Source organism: Anser anser (genome assembly GCF_964211835.1).
Source record: "Anser anser genome assembly, chromosome: 3".
NCBI lineage: Eukaryota > Metazoa > Chordata > Aves > Anseriformes > Anatidae > Anser > Anser anser.
In genome coordinates this window covers 32,778,032-32,795,031 of record NC_139722.1, presented here as the reverse complement: position 1 = coordinate 32,795,031, position 17,000 = coordinate 32,778,032, and the positions used below count along the sequence as shown (strand labels likewise).

General features: G+C 39.9%; 1 protein-coding gene across 6 annotated transcripts in view; it reads right to left on the bottom strand.

Annotated features, from left to right (window-relative positions):
• KCNQ5 (potassium voltage-gated channel subfamily Q member 5) overlaps nt 1–17,000 on the bottom strand; it is a 291,688-nt gene that overhangs the window by 46,713 nt on the left and 227,975 nt on the right. For all 6 annotated transcript variants that reach the window (XM_083830126.1, XM_083830130.1, XM_083830127.1 and 3 more), the window contains 2 exons: nt 3,308–3,483; nt 2,754–2,879 (listed from right to left, as the gene is read on the bottom strand). In XM_083830126.1, coding sequence (XP_083686252.1) covers nt 2,754–2,879; nt 3,308–3,483 — 302 coding nt within the window. The remainder of the gene's footprint in view (nt 1–2,753; nt 2,880–3,307; nt 3,484–17,000) is intronic.

Sequence of the window (17,000 nt, the reverse complement as noted above, 5' to 3'; positions counted from 1 at the left end):
TTGCAATTTAAGAAGACTATTTGCGCCTGACTTCAATGCAGTCTTTTCTTTCTTTTACCTCTGCCATCACAGAATTCGGACTAGGATTTGGTAGATACACCGTGGTTTAAGCGAGAACAATTTATGCAAATAAACAAATCAATGAGACTGAGCATTGATTTCCCCTAGAAATCCACACAATCTGACCTTTTCAAAATCTGCATGTGGGTTACTCTGGCAGTAAAAACAACCATGACTAAGAAGCACGTTATGCATTTCCCACATACTGTTTTACATATTATACAAAAAAATACTATTATTAAAATGGCAAAGATAACAGGTAAGGGGGAACTCTGATTTTCAGTAACTTTGTTCACTTAAGCACATTAAAAATTTAAATATATTCATGTCACACTGGAAGAAAAGAAGTAAAGGTATAGAAATATACAGTATAGATTGTTTTCAGATTTTTTATTATAATTTGTTGTTTTTCCTGCTGATGTTGAGAAAAGATTCCTATTTTCTCAGTTGCACTACTTATCTGACCTATGAATCATGTACTCTCACTTCATAGAACAAAATATACAAAATATTTTAAGCACCACTTTATACAATTATTATTTCTTAGCAGGGTTTTTCCTTAAAAAATAGCAGTCAGCAGGTAGTGGAGAAGCAAATTCCAAAATAAAAATCATAGTCCTGCTGAGAGAGCTGCTCTGGAAGAAGGATCTGGATCTGACATGAGCCTCAGTCACATGTCAGAGTTGAGGTCTGGGTTTGCTCAGACTTTGCAGTTCCTTGTGCAATGTGTCCCCTCACTAGTGCCTGCTGGCAGGTGGGTACAATCCTGTGCTTAGCCCCAAATCCCTGCCTTATCCAGTGCTAAGTCACACATGGCTTTGCAGAGATGTAGAGGGTGTTTCTTGGGTAATCGAGCCACTGAAGACACATTCCCAGACCCATGTGCCACCCACATCCAACCTACATGACTTCAGGAGTTTGTCTTGCAGTACCATGTCCCCACTTCCACCCCCAAAAGGGCAATGGTGTTTGCAGACTGCCAGAGCCTGGGTACCTGTCAGCAAGGTCACCAGCATCCCCAGCCAGATGCTTCACAATGACACCAACACAGACAGGTCAGATTGCTGTGAGCCAAATCTGGACCTATCCTTCTAAAGAGAAGTGCCTCTCCTCCTGCACGGACTGAATTATTTCAGTTACAGATAGACAAACCACAAAATAATCCATGGCAGTGTGACTGAGGGCAAAACCTGCTGCGACGGCTTTAGCCAAGATTAATCTTCTGTTCATTCTCAGTGCAGGATAGAAGCATGTATTTTATTAGAGATTTGCCTTGATACTCTAAAGTAACACATTTCAGGGAAAAATATTTTGTCCTTGTGTAGATGTACAAGTAAGAGCTGTTAGGTGTGGCTTTTCCAGGCTCCCCAGTTTTGTGCAATAGCACAAAAATACAGTCTCTAGGGAAGACATGTAATAAATGATTATCCCTGAGATTAACACATTTCAAATATACAAGCTAATTATACTAGTGGGAAATGACCTTGACCTTTGCCCAAAATGTAAAGCAAACTTATTAAAAGTATCTCTCAAAGATTTAAAGTATTTTGAAAAAGGTTTTTGCACAGCTCTGAGTCTGAGAATCCAGGCCTGACAGAGGGTCTGAGGTGACAAAGCTTCATTTCTGCATCCTTCTGATGAGGAAAGGTGGCAGAGGCTGGTTTAGCTCTCACACTTCTCCCAGGAAAACTAATGAGTGCTCTTGGTTATGTCAGCATTAATGATCTCACAGGCATCATTTCACTGTCCAGACACTGCCAGAGCTCACAGTGTTTGTTATACTGGACAAAAAATAAACAACAAAAAGCACCTTTTTTACTGCCTGACAATAGCTCTGCAATAGGCTTTGTTGGGACAGATTTCCTAAGCTGCTTAAGTAACTCCCACACAGTACAGGGGTCTAGCTCATTACAAGGCATTTTTTGGGAAAAAAAAAAAGCTATACATTATGCCTTAAAAAAAAAGGTAAATCAAATGCTTAGACCTAGGTCCTCATTGTTCATTTAAAGACTTGTTTATTTATACATGTAAGCATTTGTATAATCCTCTTTCTTTCAGAAAAGCCATCAGGCATGTACTTGGATCCCACAGTTTTCAACAAAGTAAAAGCAGTTGATTTGATAGGTAAACAAGAGCTTAAAAGTTCAACTAAATAAGGGTTTTTACACCTGTAAAAATGATTGGAGTATACTGTCAAACCAGAATGGGAATATTTATTCTTTTTGTGCTCAAGGTATGGGGAAGGAGAAACAGCTTTGCTCTAAAGGGCACTGATGAAATACTTCCTTTGACCGCAAAGCTGATGTAAGAATTTTATTCTTGTTTTCTTTCCTGACACTCCTTGTACCAAAGCCTGTTGCCCTCTTATTTGGATCAAAGCAGCTCCTTGTGGGATGATATTAGAAAATGTATTACTGAAAAATCTGGGTTAAAAAATAAAATGCTTTCTTTTCTGGAAGGTTCATTGATCTGTTTTGCAGCAGAAACTCATAAACAGCTGTTCTACAAGACAGGATAAAATGTACTATGGATGTGCAAATGAAAAGCTGGAGTATGTAGCCTCTGAGACTGACTTTCTGCCAGTGAAAATGATTCACTGAACAGCACCACACTAAGTTAAAATCAACAGTAGATGGAATACAAAGCTCTCTAGCATACTGGTTAAGCAGTATGTATAAGTTTTGTATACTTACTGTGCCCCACCACAGAGCATCTGCATATGTGGAGAACTGATTATTTGCATCTTTTTCCACCAGATAAACCAGGAAAGATGAAAAGATGAGTACTAAAAATCCTATGTACCAGGCTGTGATTAATTCCTAGATAAAAGAAAGCAGAGATCAATATCCATTTGAAAGAATGAACAGAATGGCATTTCAGGGAAGACAACGAAACGAAACGTAACGAAAACATCTATATACGCTTCTGCCATTTGAGCAGTTAAAAGTCAAGTGCTTTCCTGCTGATGCAAATTTTCTTAAAAAACAGAACAAAACTACTTCTGATAGTTTGATATTCCAGGATCTTCACTGATGTATGTAGAATTACAGTGGCACGTCAAATTTTCAGCATATTATACAACCTTTTCGTATTCAACACAGTCTCACATGCCTTTCTAAGTGCCCATTACACTTGATGTTACTTCATGAAATCCTAGATATTGTGGTCAAAACTGGTAAATATTTTTTTCCTTGGATTCTTGCAGAATCCAGTGAAGACATCAGATGCAGTGCCTAGGATTACGTACCTTGCTGTGTGCATAAACTACTGAACCTAATAATTTCCAAGTGCCTCCTCTTCGGTCCATGCGCACCATACGAAGGATCTGTAGGAAACGAAGACTTCTCAGTGCTGATGTTGCAAAAATGTTACCCTGAGTTTTTGCAGAAACAACTGCTATTGAAGCGATGAGAACAATGATGTCTGAAAGAAATATAGAAAAAATTAATGTCCACGTACCAATCAATAACACATATATGTACATGTGCTGACTGCGGGGACTAAAGTGAGAGTCTTGTGGTGGGTTGGATTCCGAAGCACAGAGAATCCTGTTTGAGGTAGGAGTGCAAGGTGAAGTCTGGTGTCAAAATATGCCCTGAGAGATCTCCAGGGTGAAAACTGAGAGGAGTAATTTTGAAAACATATAAATAAGAGCAGCAGAGTTGAAGGATCATCATGTTGGAACTTTGAAGCCTGGTGTATCAAACTGTACAAATCAGTAGATGGATCTGAACTTTTTCCTTTATACCTTTCCTCATAGCAACTTACCTGTGAAAAGCCAGAAGAAAAAAAAAAGGAAAAAAAAGAAAAAAGAAAAAAATAGAGCTACCTCAGTGGAACCAGACTTACAAGCACACATATTAGTTTCCTATGAGTACAAACACTGTGTGGTTCAGGCATGTAGTTTCTGGACTCAACTCCCCTGATGTACCATTTCCCGGAAAGGAAAAAATATAGTGCTGGGCGCTCAGAAACATTCTTTCAGTTGGCAGCCTGGAAGGATTTTTTTTTCAGCTCAGCAAGTGTTAGGATTTATTTCTTCAGGTCACAGATTCAAACTGTGAGAGCGGGTTTATTCTGCATGAACTAATCAGCCAACTGCCCTTTGAGCCAGAACAGCATTTAAAGGAAGATGAGAAGATACACAGTGATGGCACATGGATACTGTGAGAAGGCATAATGTTCTTTTGTGATGACTGGGGCAGACATACTGGTGGGCAGAGAGTGGAAAAGGGCAGTCCAAACTCTGTTACTTCATCACCTCATCATTAATTTCCTGAGCTTCTTTAAAAACTGAAAGAGCCTTTGTAAGATGCACCTGGTTTAAATCTCAGGATTTTGTGCTGTTTGTATGTTTATATGCAAAGATAATCTAAAACCATATCCACAGGTGAGAATTTCACGTTGACATGAATTTTGCTTCTTTTGTGTTGGGTATCTTGTGTCAAGTATAGCTCCTAGAAATCAAGAATATCCCACTAAGTGAAAAGAACCCTACAGGAGAGCAGCAATAGAGACTGGCTTCACGTACAAGCAGGAGACTCTCCTCAGCCTGTTCCAGTATGGTCGGAAATGGCCTTGGTTCATTCTGCCCAGCAAACAGTAAGTAGTGGAGGTCCAACTATCCTTTCCTGCAAACATCCTGAGCTTCTCTGAACTTACCTATGGATGGCTTTGCCATCTTATTACACTACTAAGGGTTCAGAAAACCCGTGGTTCAAGGAGTGTCCCGTTAAATTGAAGAAATCCTTGCCACAAGTTTCTAAAAGTTTACATGGGTTCAAAACCAACTGGACAATATCATGGGAGAAAACTTAATCCAGATCTAATAAATACTAAGACCAAAGTCTCCAAGTACAAAGGCTATGGAGGCTGAGAAACTATTATCACTGTATGCTTGCCCTCCTTCTGTGATCCTTCCTAACTGTTCATTATTGGCTAGTGTCACTGCTGGACACGGTTATACTAGGCTTGGTTGACCCTCTGCCTGTCTTATGCTCTGAGAGTTTACAATGCATTTGGCTTCTACACAGATGGATCATATTTGGCTACTATATCGTTGGCTACTGTAAAACTGGATTTGCTTCCAGCTGTAAATCCAATGGGTTTAGAGATCAGGAAGAGCCAGAAATAGATAATATCTCCTGGGGTGTCCCTGCACAGTGCAAGTCTCAAGAGCACAGTAACCAGATACAGCAGGTCTGGGTAAGAATTCAGTAGCAGGATAACTGACTGGGGAAAGTTAAAGATAACAAGTCTAACAGAGATCATAAAAAGTGGTAGGGTGGGGTTCAGCTCCACATTTAAATTTAGATGTCTGCTTCTCTACCAGGTGTCTAAATTCCCCATGAAGAAAAAGGCAATCACGTCAACTGAGAGTGGTGCAGCTAACCCTCAGGGAGGCTCCTGATGGCTGCTCAGCTGACTCATGCTCTGGGACTGGCACAAAAAAAGGATTGATTCAGTTGCCTGTATTTATTTGTCCAATGCCATCTGAGATGCCTGAAGGTATCTGAGATATTTAATAGGTCCGGTAGATATGCCCTTAGACCTGGGAGGCCTGTGCCCTTCAGAAGTAGCTGGAGAACAGGGAATATCAAGTAACGGACAATACGGACAATAGAGGACACCTCTGTCTACCCCGCTGAAATAAGCCCTAGGTCTCAACCAGCTGTGCTGGAGGTATAGACGTGCAGCACATACATGCCCACCTATAAGTAGATTTCCCTATTTAGGTGTGTTTATCTGGATCTGAGGCTCATGGAGGGTGTGCTAGAAAGCTATGAGCAGTATGGATTTTGTTGAAGAAAGAGCATCTCTGGTTACAAAAACTATGACAGTTAGCTTGCCTTGTTTCCTGCTACTCTGAGCAGAGCAGCAATGTAACAGCCCATTTTTAATTAGTGGTAGCATCAGCTAGCAGCAAATCAGATTTCATCAGAAAAGCAGTGTGGGTTCCAGCAAATCAGTCTTAGAACTTAAAAAAGAGTGAAGTCACCCAAATATTAGGAATTATGCATTTGGTCTGGACATGATAAAAGTGCTTACTGAGGATTTTATTTTTTCTCAGCCACTCTCAACATGATATTGTTTTTACAAAAGCAAATGATTTGGCCCTTCCCTTATTCCTTCCCATTCCAGGAGCTCTGACAGCTTTTGTTATAACAAGAAGTTTCCTGGAGGTCCCCCAGTGCAAAAAAATCAAATGAATTCAGTCCACCCAGTGCCGTACTGCATCTGCTGTGTGCTGCTGGGAACCCTCTGCCCTTCTTCCCCACTGAGGGTCTCTGGTCCTCTCTGACCGTGCGAGACAAAGAAGTCAACAACAGCATAGCTCTCATTTCGTTCTCCTTAGTATTGGTCCAAGGGAGTTACCTACTCATGTATACCTTTCCAGATGAAGGGTAGGGATGAAGAGAGGCAAAGGGAGAAGGGAGTGAAGAAGGGGGTAAGCAGAAAACGCGTTGGCACATGCTTAAAAACAGTTGGAGGAGGGAAGAGAACCTTCCCAGTCTCCTGTAGTTTTTTTCACGCCTTTCTCTCTCATCATCTCCACCTCCCCACAAACTCCTCCCCACAAAACCACTCATCTGGCTGGGAGTAGGGAAAGATAGTGTCTCCATTTCTGAAAGCAGCCCTCCCTGGCTGTGTTTCCCTCGGTGGCAGGAAAGGCAGGCAGGCAGATCATTTCAGCATTAGTTTAACTTGCCAGGAACAGGTGTAAGATAAATCAAAATAAACCTCTCTCAGAATGAAATCAGAGTCCAAACAAAAAATTGCAACATTTTAAAGTCTCTTCTGAATATGTTAAACTGGCGTGGCTTTCTTATCCAAATGTACCTGTAATGGAAAAATTAAAAGATAAATATTTTATGGTTCTCTCCCCACCACATTTTTATTCAGCATACCTCAGGTGCCATTTGTCCTGGTTTAAGTAAGAGGGCAAAATATTCTTCTGAACTTCATCTCATATTCTACTTGAATTGGAATTTAGGTAAAAACTCCATGGTATTTCTGTATTTTAAGAAGACTTAAAAAAAATCTATCAATATTTTCCTCTTGTCTTTTAGAGACAAAACTGTAAAATCAGGAAGAAAAAAAAAAAGAAGGCCAGAAAGTGGATTGTGGGTAAAATCCTAATTTTATTAAAGTAAATAGCTGCATTTCAAGTAACTGAACTGGGACCTAAGTGTCACTCTTTATCTTGTTGCAAAGCACAGGAAAGTTTGAAAAGTGAGCGAGTAATGGGCAGGATAGTTTCAAATGTCTCTGTCATGACTTATTAGAAGACAGAAGTTTCTGAGGGACATTTACTTTGATTTTTTTCAAGCTAATATGTGGTGGTCTTCCAAAATGTTAAGCATCTCCTCAGCTACAAGACTGATCTTATTCAATCTTTAGAAGTATCTCTCACATTATTTTCTTTGCAGATAGCATCCTCCCTCATTAACTCCAGCCTGAAATTCTGGATCTTCTTGGCAGCTCTTGCAGTGCTTCTTTTGAACACTTCATTCCAAATTAAATTTCAAACAATGTATTCTTCCATTTCAGACCTTTCATCTAGTATCACTCAAAAAAACGATATTACATGGAAGCTTTGTTAAAAGTTACTTGGCAAAGGCTCCTTTATTTGACAGCCACTGTGTTAACACCTGGGGGAGGCAGAAAAACAAAAATCGATGAGCCCAGAATGCATGTGTGCAATACATTTTACTTCTATATTGTCCAATCTCATTAAAATAGTGACATGTAAGTAAAGACAAGTGATTGAAGCCCAGTAAGGCAACAACCTGAAGCTCAGCAATAGCTCATGATGGATGTACCAGCCTGAGCTCTCCACTTCAAGGGAATAAAGGGAGGTTGATGTTGGGCCACCTTACCCTGCTCAAGCATGGTGAGAAACTCATGGTCATTGGGGTTACTTATGGAAGCGTGGCTAGCATTTCTAAACTGTAATCACCTCCAATGGCAACATCATGATCAAGAGATTCATAATGATAAAAAATGAGGCCTTACAAATAATCATAATGGATTGTTTTATTTGTAAATTTTTTCCACAGCAATGTCCCTACTAAGGGCTTTTTGGATGCTGTGAGATTTTAGAGCATCATGGTAATGGACCCAGATAAAGAACTTGATTGGAATAGATAAAAGGGTGAACACAGAAGCTATACTTAGTTATAGCAAAACATCCCAAAACCTTGACATGCTATCAGGACAACCTCTCTAAAATTCAGGATAATATCAGGAATTAATGACCATCTCTCACTTGCTCAAAGCTCATGTATGTAATCAACTAATAAACAAACCTGCAGTCTCTCCTTCTCATTCATATCCTTCAAAGTCTAACATATAACAAAAAGTTAGTAACAGCTTTTTCCATATTTAATGCAGGCAAATGCTTTGCTTGTATTTAATGTTGATGGGTTGGAATGTCCTTTCCTTCTAAATAAAAATGCCACTTTAAGCCAATTTAGATTAAATTAATCTTGTGATATTTTTTCTCTGTTTTTATCTAAATGGTAAATGAGCAGTATTTAATCATTGTAGGATCATCACTATGTCACCAAAATAGTGTTTGCTATAAATTCACAGAAAATGCCCCGAGTTTGCACTTATTAAGGATATGCAGAAAACTGCATTTGTTGTCAATTACAATATCTGATTCAGCTGCAAAACAGTACAGAGATGCACTGAGCTAGGACAAGAGTAGGACACGTCTGCCCCCAAAACTGCAGCAATAAGCAGAAAATCCCCAAAATGTGGTTTATCTAGCCTTCGGCTTTATTAATGCACAAAGGAAACACACTGGCAACTGTATAACCAAATTTAGGTTACCCTTAGGCTGTCCTTCTAAAGTCTAATTTTGGTCTAGAGACATTATTTATGAACTAGAGAAAAGAGATGTCTTGTAGTGGTCATTTCTCATGGATAGTTCTCAAGACAATTCATCACCCTAAATTTCAAAGTTACTCATGAAAAAAAAAAAAAAAAAAGGAGTTTGATTCTGTGTTGCAGCCACTGGGCTCTATAACCTAGGTGCTTTGAAGTCAGTTCCATCTGGTTACAACGGCCCAGGTTATACACACATATTGCAGCACAGTGAGCAATTATTCTTACTTGATAAGGGTTTTAAATAAGTTTTAATCCAGATTTTCAACAACACCCACATAGAAATAATTAACAACTTTTTATTCTGAGTCACAAAGAGGTGTAAGTGGTGGGAGGGAATGACCAGCATTTTAGTTTTACTAATATTTCTTCATCTACCAGTCCTTCCAGTAGCTTCATCATGTTTATTGCTATTCTCAGAACTCCCTTCGATTTGTCTACAACAACCTCCACAGCTAGCAGGCTGTGGCCTGAGGGTATCATCTAATCAATGTAGAAATGTACTTTGAATTTTAATCAGACACTATAGCACAAAGTTAAGGCAGCACACATTCTGGAGCACTATATTTCAGCATGCCACACTACAGAAGCATGATAACAAAAATGTATTCAAGGGGCTCTATCCTACACTGATATCAACTGGCTATTTAAAGTAGTTGAAGTGTAGCCTAATGACACCTGGCTTAAGCCATGTAGCAGTATGTGAAAATATGGTTGTTTTTTTCAGATTCCTAAAAGGAAAAGTCTGTTAATACACACTCATCTACAGGAACAGCAGCCTTTTTCACAGCCTAGTAACATATTTGGCCCTGGTGTATTTTATGTTCCTGTAGGTTTGCTTAAAAAAAAGAAAAGACATTTATAGAGTTGAAGGCTTCTGAATAACCTAATTGAGGGGTATTCCGAGAGGGAAATAATGGTATCATTATTCATTGAGCACTTGTTGAGAAAGGTCATAGAATGGAAAATGTCATTTCATCATAACTGGCTACAAAAATGTTTTTAGCTTCAAACAAGGGATTAACCACTTCCCTCTATCGGTTCAAGAAGGCAAAAAACAAAATTCACCATGTGAGCATGCTGTAATAGTTAATTTGAAAATAGGCAAATTGTAATGTTTTTACCAGGTGGCAGTTCCTTTGCTCTGTGAATAGTCCCATTGCTATGAAATCAGTGGGATATTTCACATAGTTATAGCAACAAATTCTGGCCTAATATAGGCTGAACTTCTAGTGACCTTGTCTAAGCATTAACCTCAGAAATCAAGAATTTTCAATATTTTTATTTTAAAAATATCCAAAATCTTAATTGAAAAATATTTTTAGGAACAAACTTGTAATTAAGTCTCTGAATAGAGACTTGATCAATAGTGCCATACTTAGAGAGATGATGGATAGTATTTTGTAAATTGTTCCATTGGAAGGAGCATAACTATTTATTGATAAAGTGCAATTCAATATGTGCAAGATTGTCAAAATCTGCAAACTGGATTTTTAGAGACTATTCTGGAGACCTACAGTCTTTCAAGGTGACCTGAATTCACCCTCTGAAAAATGATATTCTGAAGTGTTGTTCTTATGTGTTTAATAACAGAAACAGTTTAATGGCATCTGTTGAATTATATCACCTGAACATCTCCAGAGTAATCTGGGAGAGGCAGGAAGCTGAGTTCTGCACCTCCCACAAAAAGCTGAGTAGATTTGCAGGAACATGGGCTCACTTTTGCAGAAAAAAAAAAGAAAAAAAAGAAAAAAGAAAAAAAAAAGCCTAACCATCATCATCATCATCAACAACAACAGCAAACACAACCAAGCAATGTGAGATACTCTTGAGTCTTGCCTACGCTGATAATAATGGTGCTTAGGATCTTGAATCCTGGCAAAACATGCTTTCAGCGATGTCTGAATATAGCTTTTCTTTCTGGTCAGGGATCAGATGCCAGACAGGTTATGATTAATCATCACCTACTAGTAAAAGTAATTGGCAGGATATCTTCAGGAAATTCTTGGGATGGATGACGCTGTTTGATTTCTGCAGATGTTGTTGTCACTCCAGCCAAAAGCTCTTTGGGTTTTCAAATATATGACACTCTCTGGATGGAAACTGTATTAATTGTCATTGCAGGCAAAACAAGTTGGTGATTTTGCTTCCTGTTTCACTTTTTTTTTTTTTTTCCAAGATGTAAAACATCTTGGCATTTTTAGAAGTAAGAAAGTGAAATAGTTTTGTGTACCAAGATAATTCTCAGTGATAAACACAGATAAGTGTAAAAATTGACTTTTATGGCTGTAGAAAAACAGGAAAATAAGAAAATAGGGCTTCACAGTAATGGCACAGAAGAGAAAAAAGTTAGACAAATGTGTAGTACTGTCTAGGCACTGAAAAGGAATTAAAAAAAAAACAACACAGAAGTTACTACTTCTACTCTATCGATTTTTTTTTCTTTTAACAATGGCTACATTAGTCACTGACTTCAGTTCTAAGGACTGCACTAAATCTGATCTGTGTACAGAAACTTGGATTTTCTTACTCATCAAATGAGCACTGCTCCAGAGATTAAATCAAAAGAGATGAACTGTCTTGAACCTTTCTCTCCACCCCTATTTTTCATTTGCATTGTACTGGAATAATTTGAATAAGGAAATTATTTTAATGTGAAGTTAAAGTGACTTCCTAGAAATATGGACATCTCTATGGGATACATGTTCATTTTACAGAGTCAAGGTGGGTCTATTTAGAAAAGCAGCTAACTAACATATAAAGTTGATTTTCTGGCAAAAATAAAATAGGAATTAAAATTATTTGTGATGAATTACATTGAAATTTACAACAGGCATATAAAATAGCATATGGTGTTATTTACATGATGTATAAAACCTATATAATATGAAATAATGAAATATAAAATAAGTATAACAGTAAAATATACAATAGGTAATGTTTCATATTTTTTCAGTGCCATGGAAAATAAGCACTGCATTAAATCTCATGTATGCTATAGGAGGTCAGTTCAAGGGTTTCACAACTGTAGATACTCTGAGCATTAATTACAGCACCGTGTCCTGACTCTGAAACTCCGGATTTGATGGGAGCCCAGAGAGCACGGTGCTGGGGACAAGCTCCATAACATGTCACCTGGTGAGCCCCTCCATTACAAGGCCAGAATAATCCAAGCCCCAGCAGAGCCATGAGCTATGTGGGACCTTGCCTTGGCACCTGGGGGTGTCACTGCATCCCAATGCAGGTACCTGTGCCAGGGAGCAGGCATCCCCTTGGCTGAGGTTGGCAGTCATTGATGAAATACGAGATAGATAGTGCCAGCTCAGCTTGCTCTTCCACAGTACTTCAAATGGGATGAACAAGCATAGAGACCCCGGCCACGCAATCCCAGCACACACACAGATGCTGCAAATTCTCCTTGGAGGCTTTAGGTGTTTTCCATACACTTTGTTCCAGTCTGAGAGTGAACAATGACAGATAGTTAGCCCTTCAAGATTCATCTATTATACTTGTGCCTTCCACTTTTTCAAAACTTCTCCCCATTTCCAGATCCCATCTGTGCATAGTTCTCTCCTCATCTCATGTGCTACACATCCTCTATATGCAGCCCTCTGATAACAGAATAAAGAAGTCCAACACTTCCTGCATGCCCCTCTCCCTCCAACTTCCAAAGCAATTTATCTCACACGTCTGATTCCTTCCTTCAGCATCTCTACAGAGTCTCCTATCTCCACCCCATTTCAAATTCAAGAAGCGTTTGGACAAGGTTCTCAGACATACGGTGGTTTTTGGGTGGTCCTGTGTGGAGGCAGGAATTGGACTTGATGATCCTTGTGGGTCCCTTCCTGCTCAAGGTATTATTCTATGATTCTATGATTTCAAGCTATGGTCTAGGCTTATACATACAAGCGACAGAAATGATGGAGGGAAGTGGCCCTAGGGGAACATAAACCAAACCTGTCACCTAAAACTGAATTCACACAGACTGTTTGCTAAGCAGTTGTTCATTTGTTTTAAAGCTAACCCAATGCTTACAGTATTTCTTCATCCCATCCCAATGAAAATTGATTAACTTAAGATTTCTTGACTCAACCACAGAAAGGAAACATACTGTCTTTCTAAGTCAAAGAGGAGACTACCTCATGTTTCTCTAATATATGAATACCTCAGGCAGCACCACTAAATCCCTATCTTCTATCTTCACAGGCACCTTAGTCTGGTTTTGCTACATTTTGAATAAAACTATACAACGTAATCTCTGAAAAAAAAAAAAAAGGAATTGGAAACAAGTCTAAGCCAATTGTTAGTAAAGCTAACCAAATACAAGAAATTTGGAATCTGTAGGCCAAACAATTTCTTAGGGAGAAAAACAAGTAATATTTTCTAAAAGTCAGTATTGGACATTTTTTAGACAAGAAAATTAAATATTCCTTTATAAAATTCCAGAATGAGGAAGATGTGTGAGATTTTTGTTTTGTCATTTTTTAATCAAGGTTTATAATGAGAGCCTAATTTCATCACCAAGAATAGATCAACTGATGTTACTTAACATGTCCATGAACTGAAAGTATACGTACACTGTTCCTGTGCAAAAGTAGTAGACCTAGGTCGTGATGACAAAGGTATCAAAATAACGTTGTTTTGCCTTTTGTTGTAGAGAGCCAAAATACTTCTCAGTGGGATGAGAATCACAATAGCTCAACAAATACTGAAATTTAAATTGTAGTGATGATTACCATTTTTGATTCAGTCCGGATAGGGATAATGACATCAGTGGGAACATTTTCCCTTTGTTTGTAGCATTAACAGTTATGGTTCATAGCACTGTTGAGTACACACTCTTTCTGTGGACTGAATAAGTCCTCAGCAAACGTCTTTGTATTATTAACAGCTGGCTCAATAAATCTTAAAAAAAACTAAGAGCCTCCTACAAGCTAAGATTAGGTTCAATTACGAGCCTTTCATGGATTTATATTTTATTAGCCTTCTCCAATAATTGATCTTTAACATTATTGATATGCACCTGCCAGAAGAAATAAAGCACTATTTATTCAGTATGAGTTTTATTTGGCTTTAAGACAGGCTGACAGAAAGACATTTAAAATCGTACCTTTGACCCAGTGTTCACCAGCCCGGTTTGTGTCCAACAGGGACACAAACCACAAGCAACACATGCAGCTCCTTCCCATAAACCCTCACTTACTCTGCCCAGCAACCATTTCATGCCAGAGAAAATAAGCCTTACAAGGACGGGGAAAGCAGTCACCTTACTATGTCTGAGGCTTTTCCCTGCGTGATACTAGACCTTTGTGAAAAAGGCTGCTGTTGTGGAGAAAAAGTAACTGAAGACTTCTGGAGGGAAAGGCGGCAGGATGGATGGCTAGATGTGCACACCTGATAAATACCCATGCTCATTAGATCAGAATGTAAAAAAAGGACAAAGTTATAAGCAAGAAAAGCAAAATAACTAGTCATGGCAAGACATGTATTGAGAAAGGACTGAATAATTTGGGAGCAGTTAGTCAGGAGACAAATATGAGATGGCAGATACAGGTATGCAAATGAGTGAAAGACAAGAAGATCTGTTGGATGACTCCTATTTACCCTTCCTTATAAAAATGAGATCAAAAGACAATTTATATCTGATAAAAAGCAGCACAACATGCAATTAACTTGTAAAATTCATTGCCACAGGACATAAAAGAGTAACTGGAGAAAATTAAAAATGAGATTGGATGTTTCTCTCTGAATTGCTGGAATTAGGTTTTTCAAATTCCCCTATTAGTGTGTGATTGTTTGTTTGAGCTACAGGTATGAACAACCCGCTCAGAGGACCCTGGCAGCATTCAGCGTGTAGAAAATACCAAACCAAGCTCCTGCCTTACCCAGCCCAGCGGGGAAGCAGCGCTATCTGTGGGCGCTGGGCTCCTACAACAATGCAGGCAGACTCCTACAGGACCTGTCCTCTCGCAGCCTTTCTGCTCGCCCTCTGAACACGCAGGGGAGGCAGCTGGCAGGGTGTCTGGAAGCATCCGTCTCGCGCGTTCCCAGGTTGTGCTTAAAGCAAAGGCAACGCAGCAGTGCAGGAGCAGAAAGGCCAGAAACTGTGGGAACTGAAAAAGCCTAGCTGAAGATGAAAATAGGCAAAAATAATTGGGGATGGGCAGGGAAAACTAAGAAGTAAAGTTGCTGAAAAGGACAGGGGAAAGAGGAGTTCTCTGAGAGAGAGGAAAAGCCATTTTTTAAGTGGAGAGCATTAAGAATCTGCTCGCAAATTTGCAGGGGGGAACAGGAGGTATCCAGGACCTACCTGAGCTACCCAGTGCAGGAGCCAAAGGTAGGAACAGGGGGTCCCTCAATATTACCTGGCAGAGATTAATTCCTACACCATAATTTCTGGGCCCTCCTCCACGTTGACTAAAATCAGAGCTTGCATTCCTGTCCTACACAGCCATTTTGGATGTCTACACAGGCAGCATGAACACCTCCTGGGACTCCTCTGTTTCCATAAATACAGAATTTACTCAGAGATTTCCAGCCACTCTTTATCCCCAGCCACCAATTCGCCTGCATTAGTGGGTGGGTAGTCTACGAGGTACTACGGTTCCAGCAAGAAGCTTTTATTTTTGGAGAATACTAGTGCTGTAATCCTAAAGAGAAGCAGGCGTGAGCACAGTACTAGCTCCAGTTTTCTCAAATTCCCCCAGCTGACTGGAGGCAGTTGTTGTCTAGGTCAGGATTATATATGGGGGTCTTTGTAACCTGCTACTTTGCTCTGGCTATGTGCAGTTCCTGGGGCAGGAGGGGTACACAGACTGCTGCTGTGATCTGCTGAGAAGTGATGGGTGACCTGGAGCAGGAGCAGAGGTTGTGCCCTGTGCTCTCTGGCTGCTTTTGCTGCTCTCTTATTTGTCATCTGTGAGATGTGACCCCCCCTTAGTCCTCATGGGAAGGTCTTGGAAGTTGCTCTGTGCTGCAAAGGCCTGGGTAGAGCAGAAAGAGCTGGGAAGAAAACCACAATTATTCAATATGGTGACCAGGTGGGGCCTGTGTCCAGCCACAGGCCACCTCACAGCCACCCTGGAGACTTCCTGGGGTGGGAGATGTGAAGAAAAGAAACACAGGCTCTGTTCAGCACTTGTCAGAAAGGGAAAAAATGTAATCTGGTAGCACTACTGCAAACCCAACAAGACGCCATCCCAAAATGAGATCTTAAATGCAGCAAGCCATGCCACTCTGCACAACAAGCACACCATTTTCACCTGAATTGAAGCAGTCCCGAGTGTGGGGTCTCACGAGCAGGCTGAGCTAGTGGCGATGAGCCTCGGGCCGAAGCAGCCCTGCCATCCCCCTGGCTGCTCCCCAGGTGGCCACAGGCCACCAGAACAAGGTGGCACGAGTGGGCAGCTGGAGCTGCCTCTTTCTGTAGCAGGGGTAGAAGGTTTGGGCCTGACTCGAATAAGCATTTACACTGTTTTGGAGCTGATGTGGGTTGATTTAAGTGAGGTCTGGTGGGCGCCTTCCCTAGATGTGCTGCTGACAGCACTGCTGTCTCTTAGCAGAAATGTCAAATCCTCTCTTTTGAGAGTTTAAGCAAAATCTCGAAATTAAAAAAAAAACGTAATCTTTCTTTAAGAGGAGACTTCAGGTTCTGGCATCCTGGTGTGTAAGTGCTAGGTGCAGGAAGGGAGGAAATTAAGATGTGCAGGACATGCCCAATTTGCTTTCTAGAAATATGCAAATATTTCTACATAGCTGTATTAAACTTGAGATATAAATACTGTAACTCTGTTACACAATGTAATGATGTTACACTGTAAAATCTTGCCTAATTGCTCTATTTAACACAGCAGCTGTAAAAAAGGAGGAATTTAAAACCCATACTTTTTCTTCTTGTATACGGATTTTTTATTCTTTTTCTAGTGCAGCAGTTTGAGGGTAACCATTCAAGGCATGATCATAAAAATAGAGATTGCCTGTAATTCCCACTGGACTATTGCACCCATCACGCTTCCAGTCACTTAACAGTGCTGGTAGCAACATGCAGT